We start from the raw sequence: 16,442 nt of genomic DNA, 5'->3' as shown, positions 1-16,442 counted from the left end.
CAATTTTCAGCGCTCACAGCTGCAAAGCTCATCGCATCGACTCAGCAAACTAGTCCACGACTTTAATTCCTGACTCTTCAGGCTGAGGCTCAACACCCCACTCGATATTAGTGTACCCATGAGCAACGAGATAATCTTTCCAGTCTTGATCGCCATGATCGAGGATCTTGTTGCTATCCTCGAGGACGAACCAGGCTAGCAGAGAGCCCAAAACAGCAAATCCAGATCCAATAAGAAAGACTGCCTGAGTTCCTCGAAAGCTATCATCTCCCCAGCTTGCCATGATGGGTTTGAAGACTTGCGTACCAATCGCTGCCCCTGCCTTACTCCAAGCGGCGGCCAGACCAACTCCATGACCACGGACCGCAGTGGGAAAACTCTCACTTGCGGTGAGAACGATCGTCGACCCGGGTCCAATCTCTCCTAGGGTCAAGAAGATGCCGTAAAGAACGATGAATAAAGGAAGTTTCGTTTGTATCGGCCCTAGAGCACCACCGAGGATGAAGCCGAGGGCAGCCTGGAGCATGAAACCCAAAGCCATCGTGCGCCGCCGGCCAATTCGATCAGATAGATACCCACCGATGAAAGCCCCAGGGATGTAGAAGCAGTTGATCAAAGTTCCCCAAGCCATGGTCAATGCCAGCGATGACGAAGGATTGACGCGTCCGACGATGGTAGACGAGAAGAGACCGAAAGGGTAAGAAATGTAGTTGTAACTTATATACCAAGGGTCATTAGCTTTTCATATTTCATTTAAAGCATCGCTGAAGAGACCTAGAAAGATCCACTCGCGATCGACCAGTGGAGCATGATTCTCCAACTCACATGAACCATGATCCACACACACCGAGGAGCGGTCGCCAGTATTTCTTGGCCGCCAGCCAATACGGAATTCGTTGTTTCTTCATCGAACTCTTGCGATACGCCGTGCTCATGACCATACGATAGCGAAACCAGAAGATCGAAAGCGGTGCGATGGCACCCATGGCTAGGGATACGCGCCAGACGGCTTCATAATGGCGAACCTGTTGGTGGAAACACAAAAGTAAGATCAATGGGACGAGAGCACCAAATGCAAAACCCAGTGAGGCCGAGAGGTCACCGATCATCGCAAAGATGAATCCACGTCGTTTACGTATCCCCGGGGTCTCGTCTGTTGCTTCAGCAGCGCCAGCGCCAGCGACGGGATACTCCCTATCAATTCTTAGCAAGGGAAACTAGAGGATAACGAGGAAGATTATTTTGGAATTGTATATCTTACCCTCCTGCACCGACACCGGCAATTCCACGAGCAATGATGAGCATCCAAAACATACCATCCTCTGTGAGTCCACTTGCACCAGCACTTAGTGCGATACCCAGGACTAAGATGGTTGTCGTTAGAACAGCACCGGTCTTACGACCCAATTTATCGGAAATATATCCGAATGACAGCATTCCAATAATCATGCCCACCATAAAGGCGTTGGATAGGCGTGCCGCGACTTCGGTAGTCAAAGAGTCAGGGTAAATGACTCCCATTATCAATTCAATGTTACCGATGATTGAAGCGTTAAACCCGTCGGATCCAATGGCCAATCCACTAAAGACGACCATCATCACCATTGATAAGCGTGAATAACCTCGATCACGGCCATCCTCGGGCGCATTGGGGTCGGAAAGTGCATGGGCTGTCGCATTGGATGTCACATTTGTTGTCGCATGGGGTATCGCACTATGAATTTCCTGATTCTCATTCAAGACTACTGTTGCTTTTGCTTTCTCATCGGAAGAGACAGTTTCCTGCGGAGTGGATATTTCCGCATTCCCTGCTGGCGTTGGTTGGTTCATGCTGTGCTGCTGCTGCGCTGGATATGTGACTATTGTTATCGTCAAAAGCGCATGGTTTCTTCTCCGCATTCACATTGGACATGTGTCTCATTTTATATCGAAAACTTTCACAGATACCGCATGGACCTGCATCGTTTTTCGACACACAACCGATTTGCTGGAGATTGCCATGCTTTCTTAGGGTCCTTCATTTGTCCAATTAGCCGGCATGCGGGGTTAATCCAGGGAGACCAGAGATTCTTTCGATGTTAGTCTTTAACTTTTAGCAAATTTTCGAGATTTTGTTCAATCAACACTCTCAGATTTCATCAATTTCGTCCTAGTGTTTACGCTAAGGAACCTTGCATCTCCCGAGTGGGACTGGCGTGAAACGCCTTCGCTGCGGGAGGAAGGTAAAAACGAGGTGATAGCCGGACCCCAAAGAGTTGGCAGATACGATCCACAGGTATCTATTTCAACCCATATCCATCTTCATCTTGTTTCTGGGCAGTGCGTGTGGAATCTCGCAAGGTCAATAGTGAGCAATTAGCATTGCAATATGTCGAAAACGTCGAATTGGGCCACACTCGGCGATGTGGAGGCGTCTAATAGCCCTAGCAAGGCTAGAAAAAATCGATTTTCTCTCAGAAATGCGGCATGGACGCTTGCAACGATCGGGCTTATCGCGACGGGGGTTTTCCACTATTTTTCCAAGCACGATAGCTCATGGGCGCATTTACGTCTCCCAGGAACCGAAGGCCGTTTTCAGCCTTGTCGTAACCATGAAGATGCCGACCGTCTCAAGAATTTTCAGCAGTGCGCAATTGATAATTTATTAGAAACTGGTCTGCCATTCCTGGAGAAGGCATTACCCATCAATATTGGGGATTTTGAAGAACGCCGCCAAAGACTGGCCGAAGCTCTGGTGGCCGAGGAGGTTGATGCTTTTGTAGTAGAACCAGGTTATACATTCAAGTATTACGGAAATGTGAGCCAGCCTGAGTGGGAAGTGTGGGAGGTGAGTAAATCCTTTGGCTATTCGAGATGGCCTTTTCTTGTTGACGAATTGTACTAATCCATGGGATAGCCCGAAGAGAGGCCATTTCTGATGATCGTGCGGCCATTCGACGATGGAACAGGAAACATCAAGGCCAATACAACGTTCCTCTGCCCTTCCTTTGAGGCCGAGCGAGCGCGGCTCCTTGGGATGCCTTTTACCGAAGCAATTCAGATCGTACCGTGGGAGGAGCATTGGGACCCCTATATCACCCTCCAGCAATCAGACGTTTTCTCCGATCTGACTCGTAAGCCTCGATTGATGGTTGACGAAGAAATGCGCGATTTCATCCAAAGAGGATTGTCTTCTGTAGGATTTGAGGTTGTTGGCTTGAGTGGCCGCGTTGAGGAAGTTCGCCAGATCAAGAGTTCAAGCGAAATCGAGATTCTCCGCGCTGTGAATACAGGAACAGTCGAGGCTGTGCGACAAGTGAGAAAATGTAAGGTTCTTCCCCAAAGGCGATACTAAGGAATAAAGATTGATCGGTATCCTTGTCAGGCCTCTACCCAGGACTGACCGAGAACGAAATTGCTGAAGCACTGGACAGCGCTCTCCGTGCAGCCGGGATGGATCCGTTCTTTGATATTGTCCTCTTCGATGAAAATGCATCCAATCCCCATGGCGGTACTAATGGGTCCAAGGTCCTTGAGGCAGAAACTTTAGTTCTGATCGATGTTGGGGCCCATTTATACGGCTACTCCTCTGATATCTGTCGCACTTTCTTTCCTCCATTTTTCGAGAAGCCGTTAACGGAGGAGGAGAAACAGACATTCGCACCCCATATTGCAGAGAAGCTCAATGTATGGAATGTTGTCTTCGACGCACAGACGCAATCAATTCATCAGTTCCGGGAGAATGAAACGGCCGCAAGTGTCGATATAGCTGCTCGCACCGTCATCGACCAGGCCGGATACGAAGGGACCTTCACACATCGCGTGGGTCATGGAATTGGAATCAAGGGTAAGATTGTTTCTCCAGTGTGGCAGCTGGCTATTTTTGCAATTCAAGTCTTGCTAATTTAACACAGCCCACGAGAGCCCTTACCTCAACAAGGGAAATCACAAAACCTTATTGAAGACCGGCATGGCTTTCACCTCTGAGCCTGGAATCTATCTGGTGGACAAATTTGGGGTCCGACATGAGGATATATTTGTTGTACAAGGCGAGGGAGAGCCTGAACTTTTGACTGGAAGACGAGCTACTGGGCCATGGGATCCATGAATGAACCTGCAGAAGCGAAGGCTAGGGAAAATCTTATTTCCCAGCATTTAAAGTGGAGATACCTTCTGAAGGGCCTGTATTGTATAGCCTTTTGTGACCGAAGATGATAGATACTCAGATCCCATTGGCCAGCCAGTTCTCCCATAGAAGAGTTATTTAATCTAGACACAGGCTTTGTCCTTTACTCCAACCTCACTACTCTCCGCCAGGTGGTAAAGCCTAGACATCGACGAAGACTCGGAAAAATTTGTAAATGACAAGGCAAAATTATTAACCGTATGGAGAAACTCCCTGGGCCAATACTATTCAAGGTCTGGCAATTTAGATACACGAAAAATTTGGAATAAAAGACCTGAAAGACCTGAAACCTTGAAGAACCCAACAACCCGCATCCTTCAAAAACTAATGTCCTAAAGCTAAATCAATCACTGATTCAATAGCTCGGATCTTGCGTTCGATTTCCCGTTGGTCGTTTTCAATATGGAAAGTCTTGGAATCCGACCGAAAATCCTCCATATAGAGACTATTGTTACGGAGTTGAAAAATCCTTCACATACATACCGATTGCGGCAACTCCAAAGACTCCATAGGGCAACGGATTTAGTTTGCCTCCATTCCCCAACAGGAAAGTCTCTAGCTGGTTTCTTGCTGCAGTCCAGGAATTCGGAGGTGTGTACCAACTGCGGTTCCGAGGGGTTTGCATTCCACCACCAGGGCCTTTTCTCGTTCGTCGTTGTCAAGAACACCCATAGTAACATTATTCCGAGATCTCGACCTGAGGGAAACATAATCCTCCCTCTCATGCAGAAAATCATTTCAAACGGAAAATAAAACTTCAGCATTCACTGCCATAAAGAATCGACAACGATTTCTCTGCAATCGTCTGCACGAATGCTCCTCAAATAAGAGGTAATTCCAGAATCCGTAAGATAGAAAGCTTTGAATCAGCAACATATTTCCATATGAGTTGCCATAGACATACCGGCATGGTAGATGGTGGAGTAATATTGGTAGTCGTTTCGTAATGGAAATTGAATGTTGATGGTCGATATGAGACGTGACGACAGATAGCTTATCAAATAAAATATTTCTGGATATGACAACAGCCATAAATGTCTACCTCCGACTTACAAGGTAAGCATTTATGGCTTCGGCATATTCTTTCCTTGCTACTGACTATAGTATTGGTGGGAAAATATATTTGAGTAAAGTATATAGCATTTGATTCTCCTGCTACTAGTATTTGATCCAGAAAACAAAAAAATTCCGGGGCCAACCGTCTGGCTTCTACTAGCGTAGTAACAATTACCTCGATGCCAATGGGCCAATCCCAGCACAGTACCAAAAGAAGGAGATCAGCCAATTAAAAAATTATATGAAATAGTACTTTGCTGCCAGCAAAAAAAAGCCACCAACAACTGGCCGCTCTGCCTTTTAACGACATGCTCGCCATTGAATAGAAGACTTCAAAATCTGGTGTGAGAACCGTGAGCTAACTACAAAATCATCAAGGATATGAGACTTTCCATCTCACGCAGTAAAGCTAGCTTAAAACCGTAAATAATTGATTGATTGATAGTGAGTGGTCGAAAACATAGGGCTGTCCCGCGGTCCATTGGGAAGCTTCTGAAGTATATACACTGATCCTAGTGCATCTAGGTCCCCCAAAGACCAGAAGTCCGATATCATGCTTTATATTAATTTATACAACGATGAGAAGTGTGTACTATCGAGGATGGGAGAATAAAGGAAAGTGATCAGTGTGACGAGTTCCTGCCTAATAGATGCGGTCTCGAATTCGCTAGGTAGCCAAGTTACCAAATTATTCTCCGGCGCTCTTTATTCACTAACAGGAGAGCGCAAATTTCGGATACCTACTCTATTACTATACTATCAATTAGACTGACTAACTGCGGTCCTTGCGGCTGACCTAAAATCTGACCGCAACCGCAGCGGTTTTGGTTAGCATTTCAAGACCTCCCAAAGTTGCGGGTTAGGTTTTGTTTCGTTTTTCAAGATCTCACAAATCTGCAATTGGTGCCGCAGTCTAGCATCACTACTCTGTGTCCTCTGTCTTTTTTGAGGAACGCATTCGATCCGTCACTCATTCTTTTGGAGCAGTGGATGATAAAAGCGGATATAGCTGTACTCTTCAGGGCGTCCCATCCCAGTCTATCCACGTACTGACTTTACACAGGCTCATGGTTTCACTACCTGGAGAATACGGCTACCATCCAAAGTAGTCAATATCGGTGTGAATGCACTGTGGATTAGCTGGAACAGTGATGAATATATATAGGCGTGGTGAGGCTTGATTGTTGCTAACGGTGAGGGCGCATGGCTCATTGGGATGGGCTGTTGACGTGAGCTGTTGGGGTTGACGGTCGTTGATAAAAGCTGACAGGATCGTTGACAGTCGTTGACGCGCAGTAGACCCGACTGAGCGGTGAAATATCCACCGGCAATCAACGGCCGTCCCTAGATCAACGCGAGGATCGATATGCAGCGAGCAAAATATTAAGGCTTCGAAATGAATTTGATAATACAGATAGGACAGTGAACGCATATCTCTGGCACAAATTTATTTCGACTAGAACGTGGCACACCATTTAGTCAAATCAAGTTACATGCAAATTAACAGACGTGAACGGAAGGCATACATGGATTAAGATGGATGTATTTGTAAAATATATTGTCTGCACTCAATTCGTCTGAGCGTACTTTGCGGAACGATCTTCTCGGATCGAATTTAGTCGTGTGCTTTTCGATAATAGACCGTGCCCGGGCAGGATGTTTGGCAGACTAATGTTGCCGCCCGTTTTTATCGACACAGAATATACTGTATATCCCTAGATCGCACCGGTCCATTCATAATTGGAGACGAAGAACGAGGAGGACCACGATACGATACAAGAAAAACCACGAGTTAACCCTATAAACGTTGAAATTTTATCTATCAATGGGTTCCCAAGTATTACCCCAAGTATTATTTCCTCTTGGCATAGCCGAATGAGCGACGCTGCTGGAGCCGAAAAGGTCGACTTCAGATATGGCTGCTGCTGTTCTCCAGGGGATGACTTGAGTATACTAGAGCAAGAATTTGCCCGCCGCGTTTAAATTACTTTTTGGCCTAGTCGAAATGGCCTATCTGAAATGATGCACGGATTCGATTCCAGCATCGGGCGTTCACTTGTCTCTGGGAGGACGGAACGACAAAATTCGCTCATTGTACATACACAAAAAATGTCTACGTCTTGAAACTCGAGTAGATGGAGTAAGCCCATTCTTCTAATGCCATGGGCCCGTCGTCCCAAGTCAGTGCACCGTCGTGTCTGCAGATCGAATGATCGTCCTACGGCTCCATCAGACACGTGCGGCGCGGGAGGAATCGCGCTGCATTCAGGTGGCGCAGCACATCTTCCCAAGTCACGTTGGCGTCAGCGACTAACTTGGGTACATCAAAGGCAATACATATGGAGTGGCGACGAGAGGCAATAAGGCACCTCTATACAGACTGACAAAAGATGTCTCCCCGGCTCCGCTGGCTGGTCCTGGGAAGTATAGACGCCGCTGGACTGGCTTCATGAAGCCTGTAAATATAGATTCAACACATTCATGCTATTAAATTTCTTCTCGTTGATCCAGTACGTGTTCCTAGACATGTATAAAATAGAGTTCAGCACGTATTTGAGATCCTTTAAGTGCTGTCAAAAGAGAGACTCCCCCACTTTCCGAGCCAGAATCTTCATCAACGTCCGTTTCTGCATCTAAATTCTCCGAAAGGTCTGTCTTGGGCGGACTGTTGAACCTGCTTTGATGAATTCGCGCGAATACGCACTTGGGGGAGTCTCGGGTGTTTCCACATCGGATACCTCGAGCGAGTCAGAACTAATGTCAAATTGCCGGATATCCGTGATGTTTGTGATTGAATCCGGATACCAACGGTTCGGTGGTAAACTTTGCAGAACATGGGTAATCACTTGCTTGCGAAGGCCTTGCGTCATATTAATCAGGATGTTCTTCAACAGGAGTTGCAAATCAACTGTTACTTTCACTATTCCCTCAGTGTCTGCGAATAATCACTATTGTTTATCCCCCCCCCAATCATGAAAACAGCACATATGAAAGCCGAATTTTCACATAAAATTTAGCAATTCCATATTTTATTATATTCCATAATTCATATGCCATATTACTATATGTTTAGAAGAAAAGTGGCTGTCCCCTTTTTGTCACAAAGACATTCCAACCTCAACTGTCCTCGCAATGGCTGCTGTTAAGTCTGGTCTCTCGATCAGTCCGAAAAAATTAGGGGGACAGGAGAAATGCGGTCGCAAAGCAGCTCCAATGAAAAGAGCTTCCGAATAGAGCAAGATGCGTGTCACAGGTGTGTGCATATGTAGCGGTTCAGGTCTGAGATAGAGTTGCACGGGTGGCATGTCGCGTTCGAGCATTCCAAGGTAGGCTCGCGAGAACAACCCCGCCCACCTCGAACATAACTAGTTTCGTAGGTTGCTTTGGCAAGGGCTTTCCAGTGATTCCATACGTTTGCAAGTCTTGGAAATACATACATGGCAGTTCATTGTTTTGGCAAACATAGCTGAACCTATCTCTATAACGTCACTGAGCATTGTCAATATATTAGGAAAAATTGCAAAATATTCCCCTGACTCATAATATACGCAAAAAGGCGTACGTGATATGCTCTCCTTGATGATTATGCCAGGAGCTTTTCGCTATTGAAGACATTATATATCATCTACGCTTGGAGTTAAGCCCCCCCGATTCTACGAAAGTTAGACTACTGGCTTTTGTCAAGCCCAAGCCACTGTAGAAAAGAAGCCTTTGCATTCGCATAACGGTGTAGGGAAACCTAACTTAATAGGGAAAACCTTAACCAAGACAAGAGTAGAAAGCTACCTAATCCAAAAGCCCAGATACTCCGTGACACATTACATTGCCTAGGAAAAGGCGTGTGTAATTCGGATATGCTAACAAAGAAATATATATCAGTGATTGAAAATCATAGTGTGATTCTCAGTTCTTACATGGACAAAGGTTCTGTCAATATTGCAGTACCACTAATAACACACAGGAAGTGTTTACTAGGGTTTATCAGCGTAAAGGTATGATGCACAGCATCACTCAATGGGAAGAATTCAAGCACATACAGGCTATTCAAATCCCATCTCTGTCAGCTTATATATTCTTCAACGGGGAAGGGCAAGCACATACCAACTATTCTCGTGTCATCTCCGTTAGCCTATATGTTTCCAAGTCATCCCACAAGAAGAAAGGGGCCAAGCACGTACACACTATTCAAATCCCATATCTGTCAGCTTATGTATTCCTCAAAGGGAAATGGGTCAAACACATACATACTATCCATGTGCCATCTCCGTTAGCCTATATGTTTCCAAGTCATTCCACAAGCAGAAGGGGCCAAGCACATACACACTATTCACGTCCCTTCTGTGTCAAATTATGTATTCTCAAGTCGTCTATCAAGGGGGAGGAGTAAAACACGTACACCCTATCCACATTGCATCAGCTTGCGTAAGCTCAAGTCATCTCAATCGCATGGGGATTTGGCACGTACTTTCTATTCAGATCCGATCTCTGTCAGCTTATGTATTCTCAAGTCATCTTTTGTGGGGGAGGAAGTCAAGCACATACACCCTATCCACGTTCCATCTATATAAATTATATATTCTCAAGTCAAGTAATCGCTGGGGGAGATGCCAAATACATACATCCTATCCATGTCCCATCTCTGTCAGTTTATATATTCTTAAATCATCTCTCAAGAAGGGGAGATTTAAGCACATACAGGCTAATCAAATTCCATCTGCATAAGTTATGTATTCTCAAATCAAGTCATCTCTGAGGGAGACACCAAATACATACACACTATCCACGTCCCATCTTTGTCAGCTAATATATTCTCAAGTTATCTTTTGTGGGGGAGGACGTCAAGCACATACATACTGTCCACATGCCATTTCTGTCAGCTCATCTATTCTCAAGTCATCTCTTAAGAGATAGAGGGTTAAGCACATACTTTCTTCAATGTCCCATCTCTGTCAGCTTATATATTCTCAAGTTATGTTTTGTGGGGGAGGAGGTCAAGCACATACACCCTATCCACATCCCATCTGTATAAATTATGTATTCTCAAGTCAAATAATAGCTGGGGGAGATGCCAAATACATACATTCTATCAATGTGCCATCTCCGTCAGTTTATAACTCAAGTCAACTCTCTAGGGGGGAAAGAATTAAGAACATACAGGCTAATTAGGTCCCATTTCTGTCAGATTATATATTCTCAAACAATAATGCGAGGAGGAGAGAGTTAAGCACATACACACTATCCGCGTTCCATATCTATCAGTGTATATATTCTCAGACCACATTTGAAGGAGGAGGGGGGGCGAAGCATACATTCTAGACACGTCCCATCTCTATCAGCTCATATATTCTTAACTGATCACTCAAGCGGAAGAGGGTCAAGCACATACTTTCTCCCACTTCTCACCTCTATCAGCTTATAAATTCTCAAGTGATCGTTCAAACGGGAGGGAATTTAGCACATACATTCTGTCCGTGTCCCATCTCCGTCAGCTTATAATTCTCAAGTCATCTCTCAAGGAGAAGGGAGTTAAACACATACAGGCTAATCAGATCCCATCTCTGTCAGTGTATGTTTTCTCAAATCATCTCTCAAAGAGAATGGGACAAAATACATACATCCTATCCACATCCTGTCTGTCAGCTTATATTCTTAAACAATCTTTCAAGCACGATCAAATTAAGAACATACAGGCTACCCATATTCAATATATGTTAGTTATATACTCTCAAATCATCTCTCAAGGGGAAGAGGATTAAACACATACATTCTATCCATATCCCATCCCTGTCAGTTTATATGATCTCAACCCATCTCAAGCGGGAGGAGTTTAAGTACATACATACTATCCACATCCAATCCCTGTCAGCTTACGTATCCTCAAGTGATCACTCAAGCGGGAGGAATTTAGCACTCACATTCTGTCCACATCCCATCTCCATCAGTACATATATTCTCGAGTCATCTCTCAAGCGAGAGGGTTTAAGCCTATACTTGTCTTTTTTCAACTCGGTTTCCACCTTGACCAATACCTTGGGTAGATCCTGCTACCGCAAACGCGGCAAGAACGACCGCAAAGAGAATAGTGAAGGACTTCATAATGCCGAGGGTTTTTGACTTTTTTTGGTAGCTTTCACGAAGATGAGTGTTAGGTTGAAAATATGAGTTTCAGAAAAATCAAAGACAAGCATTAAGTAAATATCATCGTGATAATGGCGGAAGGGTACTATATACACCAAGGATATCAATTCAGTCACATGAATATTACGGCAGAGCAAAATAACAAGTAGAGAATATTGTATCCACTCTTTTTCTTAATCCCAGACAAGGATCCACACCTTTGTGCGACATTCCAGCTACGCCACAACACCAATTCTGGAAGATAGAAACATGTCGAAAACTACATCCTTAGGGAATAGATCTTGCTAGATGGACCGATGGCGTTTAGGCCTTATACCGAGTACTTGCATTCCTTTCTAGTCATGGAGTAGAAGTCATTTAATATTCATCAATTCAAGTCTTTGTATTTTCATATATGTACTATGTACACGAGGTATTCTTCAAAATGGTAACTGCCGGCAATTTTTGGTCCTAGGTGCTTTTCGGTCATTCATTTCTCGTAACAAGTTGTTGCCGCACCTCGCTTGACCTGGCTTCTGCAGTCTGACATCAGTGGAAAAGCTGAGTCTAGTTGAAGTGACATCAAGATAGCATACTTGGCCCGACTGATGTACAAGCAAATGCTCAAAATGGAAAGGAGGGTACGTGTTGGCACAGATGCACGCTACAGAAATGTAGCAGCAGGTATGTCTCACGCCGTGCTTATTTCTTTTGATGTTTCCTACTTCTTTCTCCTTTCTTTTACTAACTATTCCTAATTCGCAGAACGTATATGTCGAATACTATACTCTCCCTAACTAAATCTGTATTCGGCGTAGCCTCGCCGTAATGGCAGAATTACCTTACAAAATTCTCCATAGTGTCAGACCCAACATGCTAAGGTCTATCTATGTACTTGATGGATTTGGGCAATGGAAAGAAGAAAGCAGTATTCACACCGCAAGTATATGCATTGTGGTCATAAGAATGACGTGGCTCGCATCACATTACCAAATCAATATACACCTTGGTACTCTTTAAGTGGGGCAGAGTAAGGTTGCCTCGATCAAGGACGCTACAGCTAAATAGGGGTTTTCAAGGGAGAGGATCTCGCGGTCCAGTAGCCACAATCTGATCCAGATGGGCTGTACTGTACCAACCAATAGGAGATATAAAAATAAGTCTGAATTGGTGTTGTGCCCATTACACATAATTGATAGTTAAGGGCACGAACAAGTTAGTAATCGACTACGGTTTCAATGTGGTATTGGTACTCTCCGCCTACCTAGTAGGCTCTATAGAACCACACTAGGTCTGTCGTACTGACAGGTACAGTGGCGGGACGTTATTTTGAAACTAATAAATTTACCGCCTTTTTCTACCGCCCACCAGATTAAGCACACCGCCCACACCGCCAACCTCCGCATCCGCATTCCGCGTAACGCGTGTAGTAGTATAGCATACTATTCAAATTATATTGCTATTTAACAACTTTACTATTAAATATGCCTCCAATTCGTCGGTCTACCGTTGAACAGCAATATGATACACCTACACGTAATCCTAATATTGCACAGCGTTCTTGGCGCGTGTAATTGCTACCACATGAACGCGTTAGGATTGTTGAATTGAAAGAAGCTTATATATGGCAGTATTGGACCCACTCGACAAGACTGCATACCATTTTCTCGACCAGACTGCAAGCGCTTTTTTTTCGTCCGATCAGGCTCAAATTTTGGTGAATTTGAATTTAACCAAAGTTCTCTGTCGCGTTTGAATCTTAGCTTCTCCAATCAACTAGAGCGTCAGTACGAGCTAACCCTAAATAGCCGGTTTGTAGAATTAATTTTGATGGGGTGCGACCGGGAAGATCCACTATTTACCTGTCAGATCCACACTGGGGTAGATCGAAAAATATTACCCTGAGTATATTTACTATCTACAGTATTATCTAAATCTCCAGCTCGATCAATATGACTACCGAAATTTCTCGTACGACTAAAAAATTCTTTACTACTCTCTCTCTCTCTCTATATCCAAATTGGTCTTTACACAATATCAAATTGCTGTATGACCAAATCAGATCACTGCCCGTCTCCGATCTGCCCCCCACAACCATGATATTCCGTTTAGACCTGGGCATGAGCATGCTCAACCCGCTCAAAAGTGGAGACTATTTTGCATTATTTTATGCCAGTAATTTGTTTGTAAGGTACTTAATCTGTTAACTATGGTCAATTACCAAAATTACATCGCTGGCTACAGCAGTGGCTAACAGTATGGCTAACAGTATGGCTAACAGTACTAGCTAACGATCTAGATTACAGACTTAGCAATAGATATAATTGTAATTCAATATAAATTCAATTTAATTACTACTACTGTCTATAATACCACTGCATTACTGCCAACCTTTTGCATAATAATGCAATTTTGCCAAGAACTAGCTTCGCCCCACCTAATGAGCGGTTTCCCGCTCATTGAGCCGCTCATGCTATGAGCCAATTTCGAAAAACCCGGCTCACGCCCTGATCATGAGCGATGAGCGGGTGCCCAGGTCTATACATATAGAAGTAATTGAACGCTGGGAAACGTTATTTAAAGGTTCAGTTAGCAACTTGTAGCAACATCATGGAATAATTGCCTTTGCAAATTCCGAGATAACTACATCAATACCGTACCTAAGAACAAGAACTATGAACACGTTCAACCGGAAAGCAATTGCCATCGCGGATTCAGCCTCAGCGATTGCGTTGACCACAGCGCGCTATCTTGCCGTTCGAGATACAAGAGTGGGGTAGCCGCCCAGCGGGTCTCAATCTACTCCGTAGAGTTCACCCAAGAGCTAAATGTGATGGAACGTCCGGTTCATAATGGTAAAACTGGGGTGGATCGGAGGGAGAGGGTTGGAGTCATCCGCCACTCCGCCCAGGCGCTGGAGACCGGGGATCGGCAGTGGAGATGATCATGCTAAAGCCCCACAAGCCTGTGGGGTTAATTGGGAAAGCAAAGTTATGAAACCTCAGTATAAACAGAGGACAGTTCCCTGCTGTAAGGCCCCATCGTGTCCAGGCATCAGTCCCGGTAACTAACTCACATGTCCAGCCACCAGAATGCTGTTGTACCTGTACATGATCGTCCTTTGCGTCGGGGCCACCGTGCTCTGGAAACAGAAACAAGATGCCAAATCACACTCTGGAATACCCCTCCCAGGTCCTCCAGGTCTGTGTCCAACCTTTGCTCCCGAGGTCGCCAACGACTGACATGGTTTCAGGGAAGCCGTTTGTCGGCAATTTACTGGACATACCCAAGGTGCATTCGTGGCTTAGATTTAAAGAATGGGCAGATGAATATGGCCCGATCTTCCAGCTCAACATTGCCAGTCGCAAACATGTTGTTGTTTCTCAGGAGAAGATTGCTAACGATCTCCTAAGGGAGCGAGGATCCATTTACTCTTCGCGAGAGTATTTGCCGTTTGCCTCGGGGTTAGTTTCGGACAGCCTCAGACCGCTGCTACTTCCTTATAATGGTCTGCTTCTCATCTCAAATGTTTCCTTGTGCATCCGTAACTAATGTCTCCTGCCGCAGATCTCTGGCGACGTGGAAGGAAATTGATGCATCAGCTCACAACGACCACTGTGTTGACCAGCTACGAGCCCGTTCAGGATTACGAGTCGAAAAGGCTCCTCGTTTCCTTCCTTAAAGCGCCCCAGGACTACGAGAAATGGTTTGAGCGGTACGCCTGCGGGGTCGTATATCGTCTCGGGTTTGGCCGTTGGATCGAGACTGGTCAAGAGACCGATTTTAGACGGATTGTCCGTGTGGGCAAGGAAGTTGAGCGCGTGGCGTCCCCAGGACAATATTTGGTCGACTCATTCCCATTCCTGATGAACCTGCCTTTACCTCTCGCTCCGTTTAAACGCGAGGGTGCTTGGTTGCACGCGGAGGAGTTGAGCCTTTTTACGAAATTACAACAGGACGTCCGCGATGCACTCGAAAGAAGAGACTCGGTCAAGTCGTTCACTCGGACGTTTCTGGAAAACCAAAAAACTTTTCGACTAGCCGACGATGAAGCAGCTTATGTGATCGGGACCCTCTTTGAAGCGGGCACAGGCACCACCGCTGCAGCCATGATGTCCTTCTGCCTCGCCATGTGTCACCACCCTGAATGGCAAACAAAAATGCAAACCGAGCTAGACCGCCAAGTTGGTGACCAGATGCCCGAGTTTAAGGATATTTCAAAGCTTCCAACTGTCCGTGCTGTGATCAAGGAAGTCCTGAGATGGAGGCCGGTGACAGCGGGCAACGTCCCGCACCAGCTTACCCGGGATGATATGTACGAAGGCCACCTTTTCTTGAAAGGGACTGTTTTCCATGCAAACCAGTGGGCAATCCATCGAGATCCCGAGCTTTATCCCGACCCCGAGAATTTCCGCCCCGAACGTTGGCTCGACCCTAGCTTCCCGACCTACCGCGAACCGTTGACACAATTCCCAAATATGCATAATTACTCGTGTTTTGGATTTGGGCGTCGGATTTGTCCTGGTCAGAGTATCGCAGAGCGATCGTTGAACATCCTAACTGCGCGCATTGCCTGGGCGACGACTCTGAGCCGCAAGAAAGATGCAGATGGGAATCTCATGCCGCTTCCCCTCTACGACTATTGCCCGGGATTCAATGTGCAGCCCAATTTATTTGAATTCGATGTTATTGCACGCTCCCCCAAACGAGCCGAGCGAATCGCAGCAGCATGCAAGGAGGCACGGCTCATGAGAGATCAAATTTTAACCTAGGGAATAAATACTTAGACAGAGTTCACCTTCAATGTGAGCACGAAGCGATCCTTTCAAATATAAATATCCGTGAAGGCTCTGAGATGTCCTGGGAGCCAGCCAGATAGCCTTGAAATCAATAGATAGGATTGCGTTTCGAAAAAGCGAAGGAATAACTCTACGGCATGTGAGTTACGAATATTGCTTCGTAGTGCAATTTTGCCAAAAACTAGCTTCGCCCTACATTTTGAGCGGTTTCCCGCTCATTGAGCCGCTTATGCCATGAGCAGATTTTCAAAAATCCCGCTCATGCCCTGATCATGAGCGGATGCCCAGGTCTAATATCAATTTTG

At 45.4% G+C, this 16,442-nt stretch overlaps 4 protein-coding genes across 4 annotated transcripts; 2 read left to right on the top strand and 2 right to left on the bottom strand.

The window, feature by feature from the left end:
* Positions 1–49: 49 nt before the first annotated feature.
* N7469_004977 (uncharacterized protein) lies at positions 50–1,830 on the bottom strand (the record flags this gene model as incomplete). The annotated part of the gene is made up of 3 exons (XM_056643897.1): positions 50–716; positions 826–1,194; positions 1,262–1,830. The coding sequence occupies 3 exons, from the start codon at positions 1,828–1,830 to the stop codon at positions 50–52; spliced, it is 1,605 nt and encodes a 534-aa protein (XP_056500711.1).
* Positions 1,831–2,368: 538 nt separating this feature from the next.
* On the top strand, positions 2,369–4,087 carry N7469_004976 (uncharacterized protein; the record flags this gene model as incomplete). The annotated part of the gene is made up of 4 exons (XM_056643896.1): positions 2,369–2,827; positions 2,897–3,305; positions 3,365–3,826; positions 3,894–4,087. 4 exons carry the CDS (start codon positions 2,369–2,371, stop codon positions 4,085–4,087), a joined length of 1,524 nt encoding a protein of 507 aa, XP_056500710.1.
* A 402-nt stretch (positions 4,088–4,489) lies between these two features.
* Positions 4,490–4,845, bottom strand: N7469_004975 (uncharacterized protein; the record flags this gene model as incomplete). The annotated part of the gene is made up of 2 exons (XM_056643895.1): positions 4,490–4,610; positions 4,649–4,845. 2 exons carry the CDS (start codon positions 4,843–4,845, stop codon positions 4,490–4,492), a joined length of 318 nt encoding a protein of 105 aa, XP_056500709.1.
* Positions 4,846–14,430: 9,585 nt separating this feature from the next.
* N7469_004974 (cytochrome P450) lies at positions 14,431–16,110 on the top strand (the record flags this gene model as incomplete). The annotated part of the gene is made up of 3 exons (XM_056643894.1): positions 14,431–14,539; positions 14,592–14,802; positions 14,967–16,110. The coding sequence occupies 3 exons, from the start codon at positions 14,431–14,433 to the stop codon at positions 16,108–16,110; spliced, it is 1,464 nt and encodes a 487-aa protein (XP_056500708.1).
* Between the last annotated feature and the right edge of the window lie 332 nt (positions 16,111–16,442).

This window comes from Penicillium citrinum, assembly GCF_028827155.1.
Source record: "Penicillium citrinum strain IBT 23319 chromosome Unknown utg000004l:1.0-2404223.0:1.0-2405248.0, whole genome shotgun sequence".
In the NCBI taxonomy this organism is placed as follows: domain Eukaryota; kingdom Fungi; phylum Ascomycota; class Eurotiomycetes; order Eurotiales; family Aspergillaceae; genus Penicillium; species Penicillium citrinum.
The sequence above is the reverse complement of the archived record's forward strand: the minus strand, read 5'-3'. Positions and strand labels throughout refer to the sequence as shown.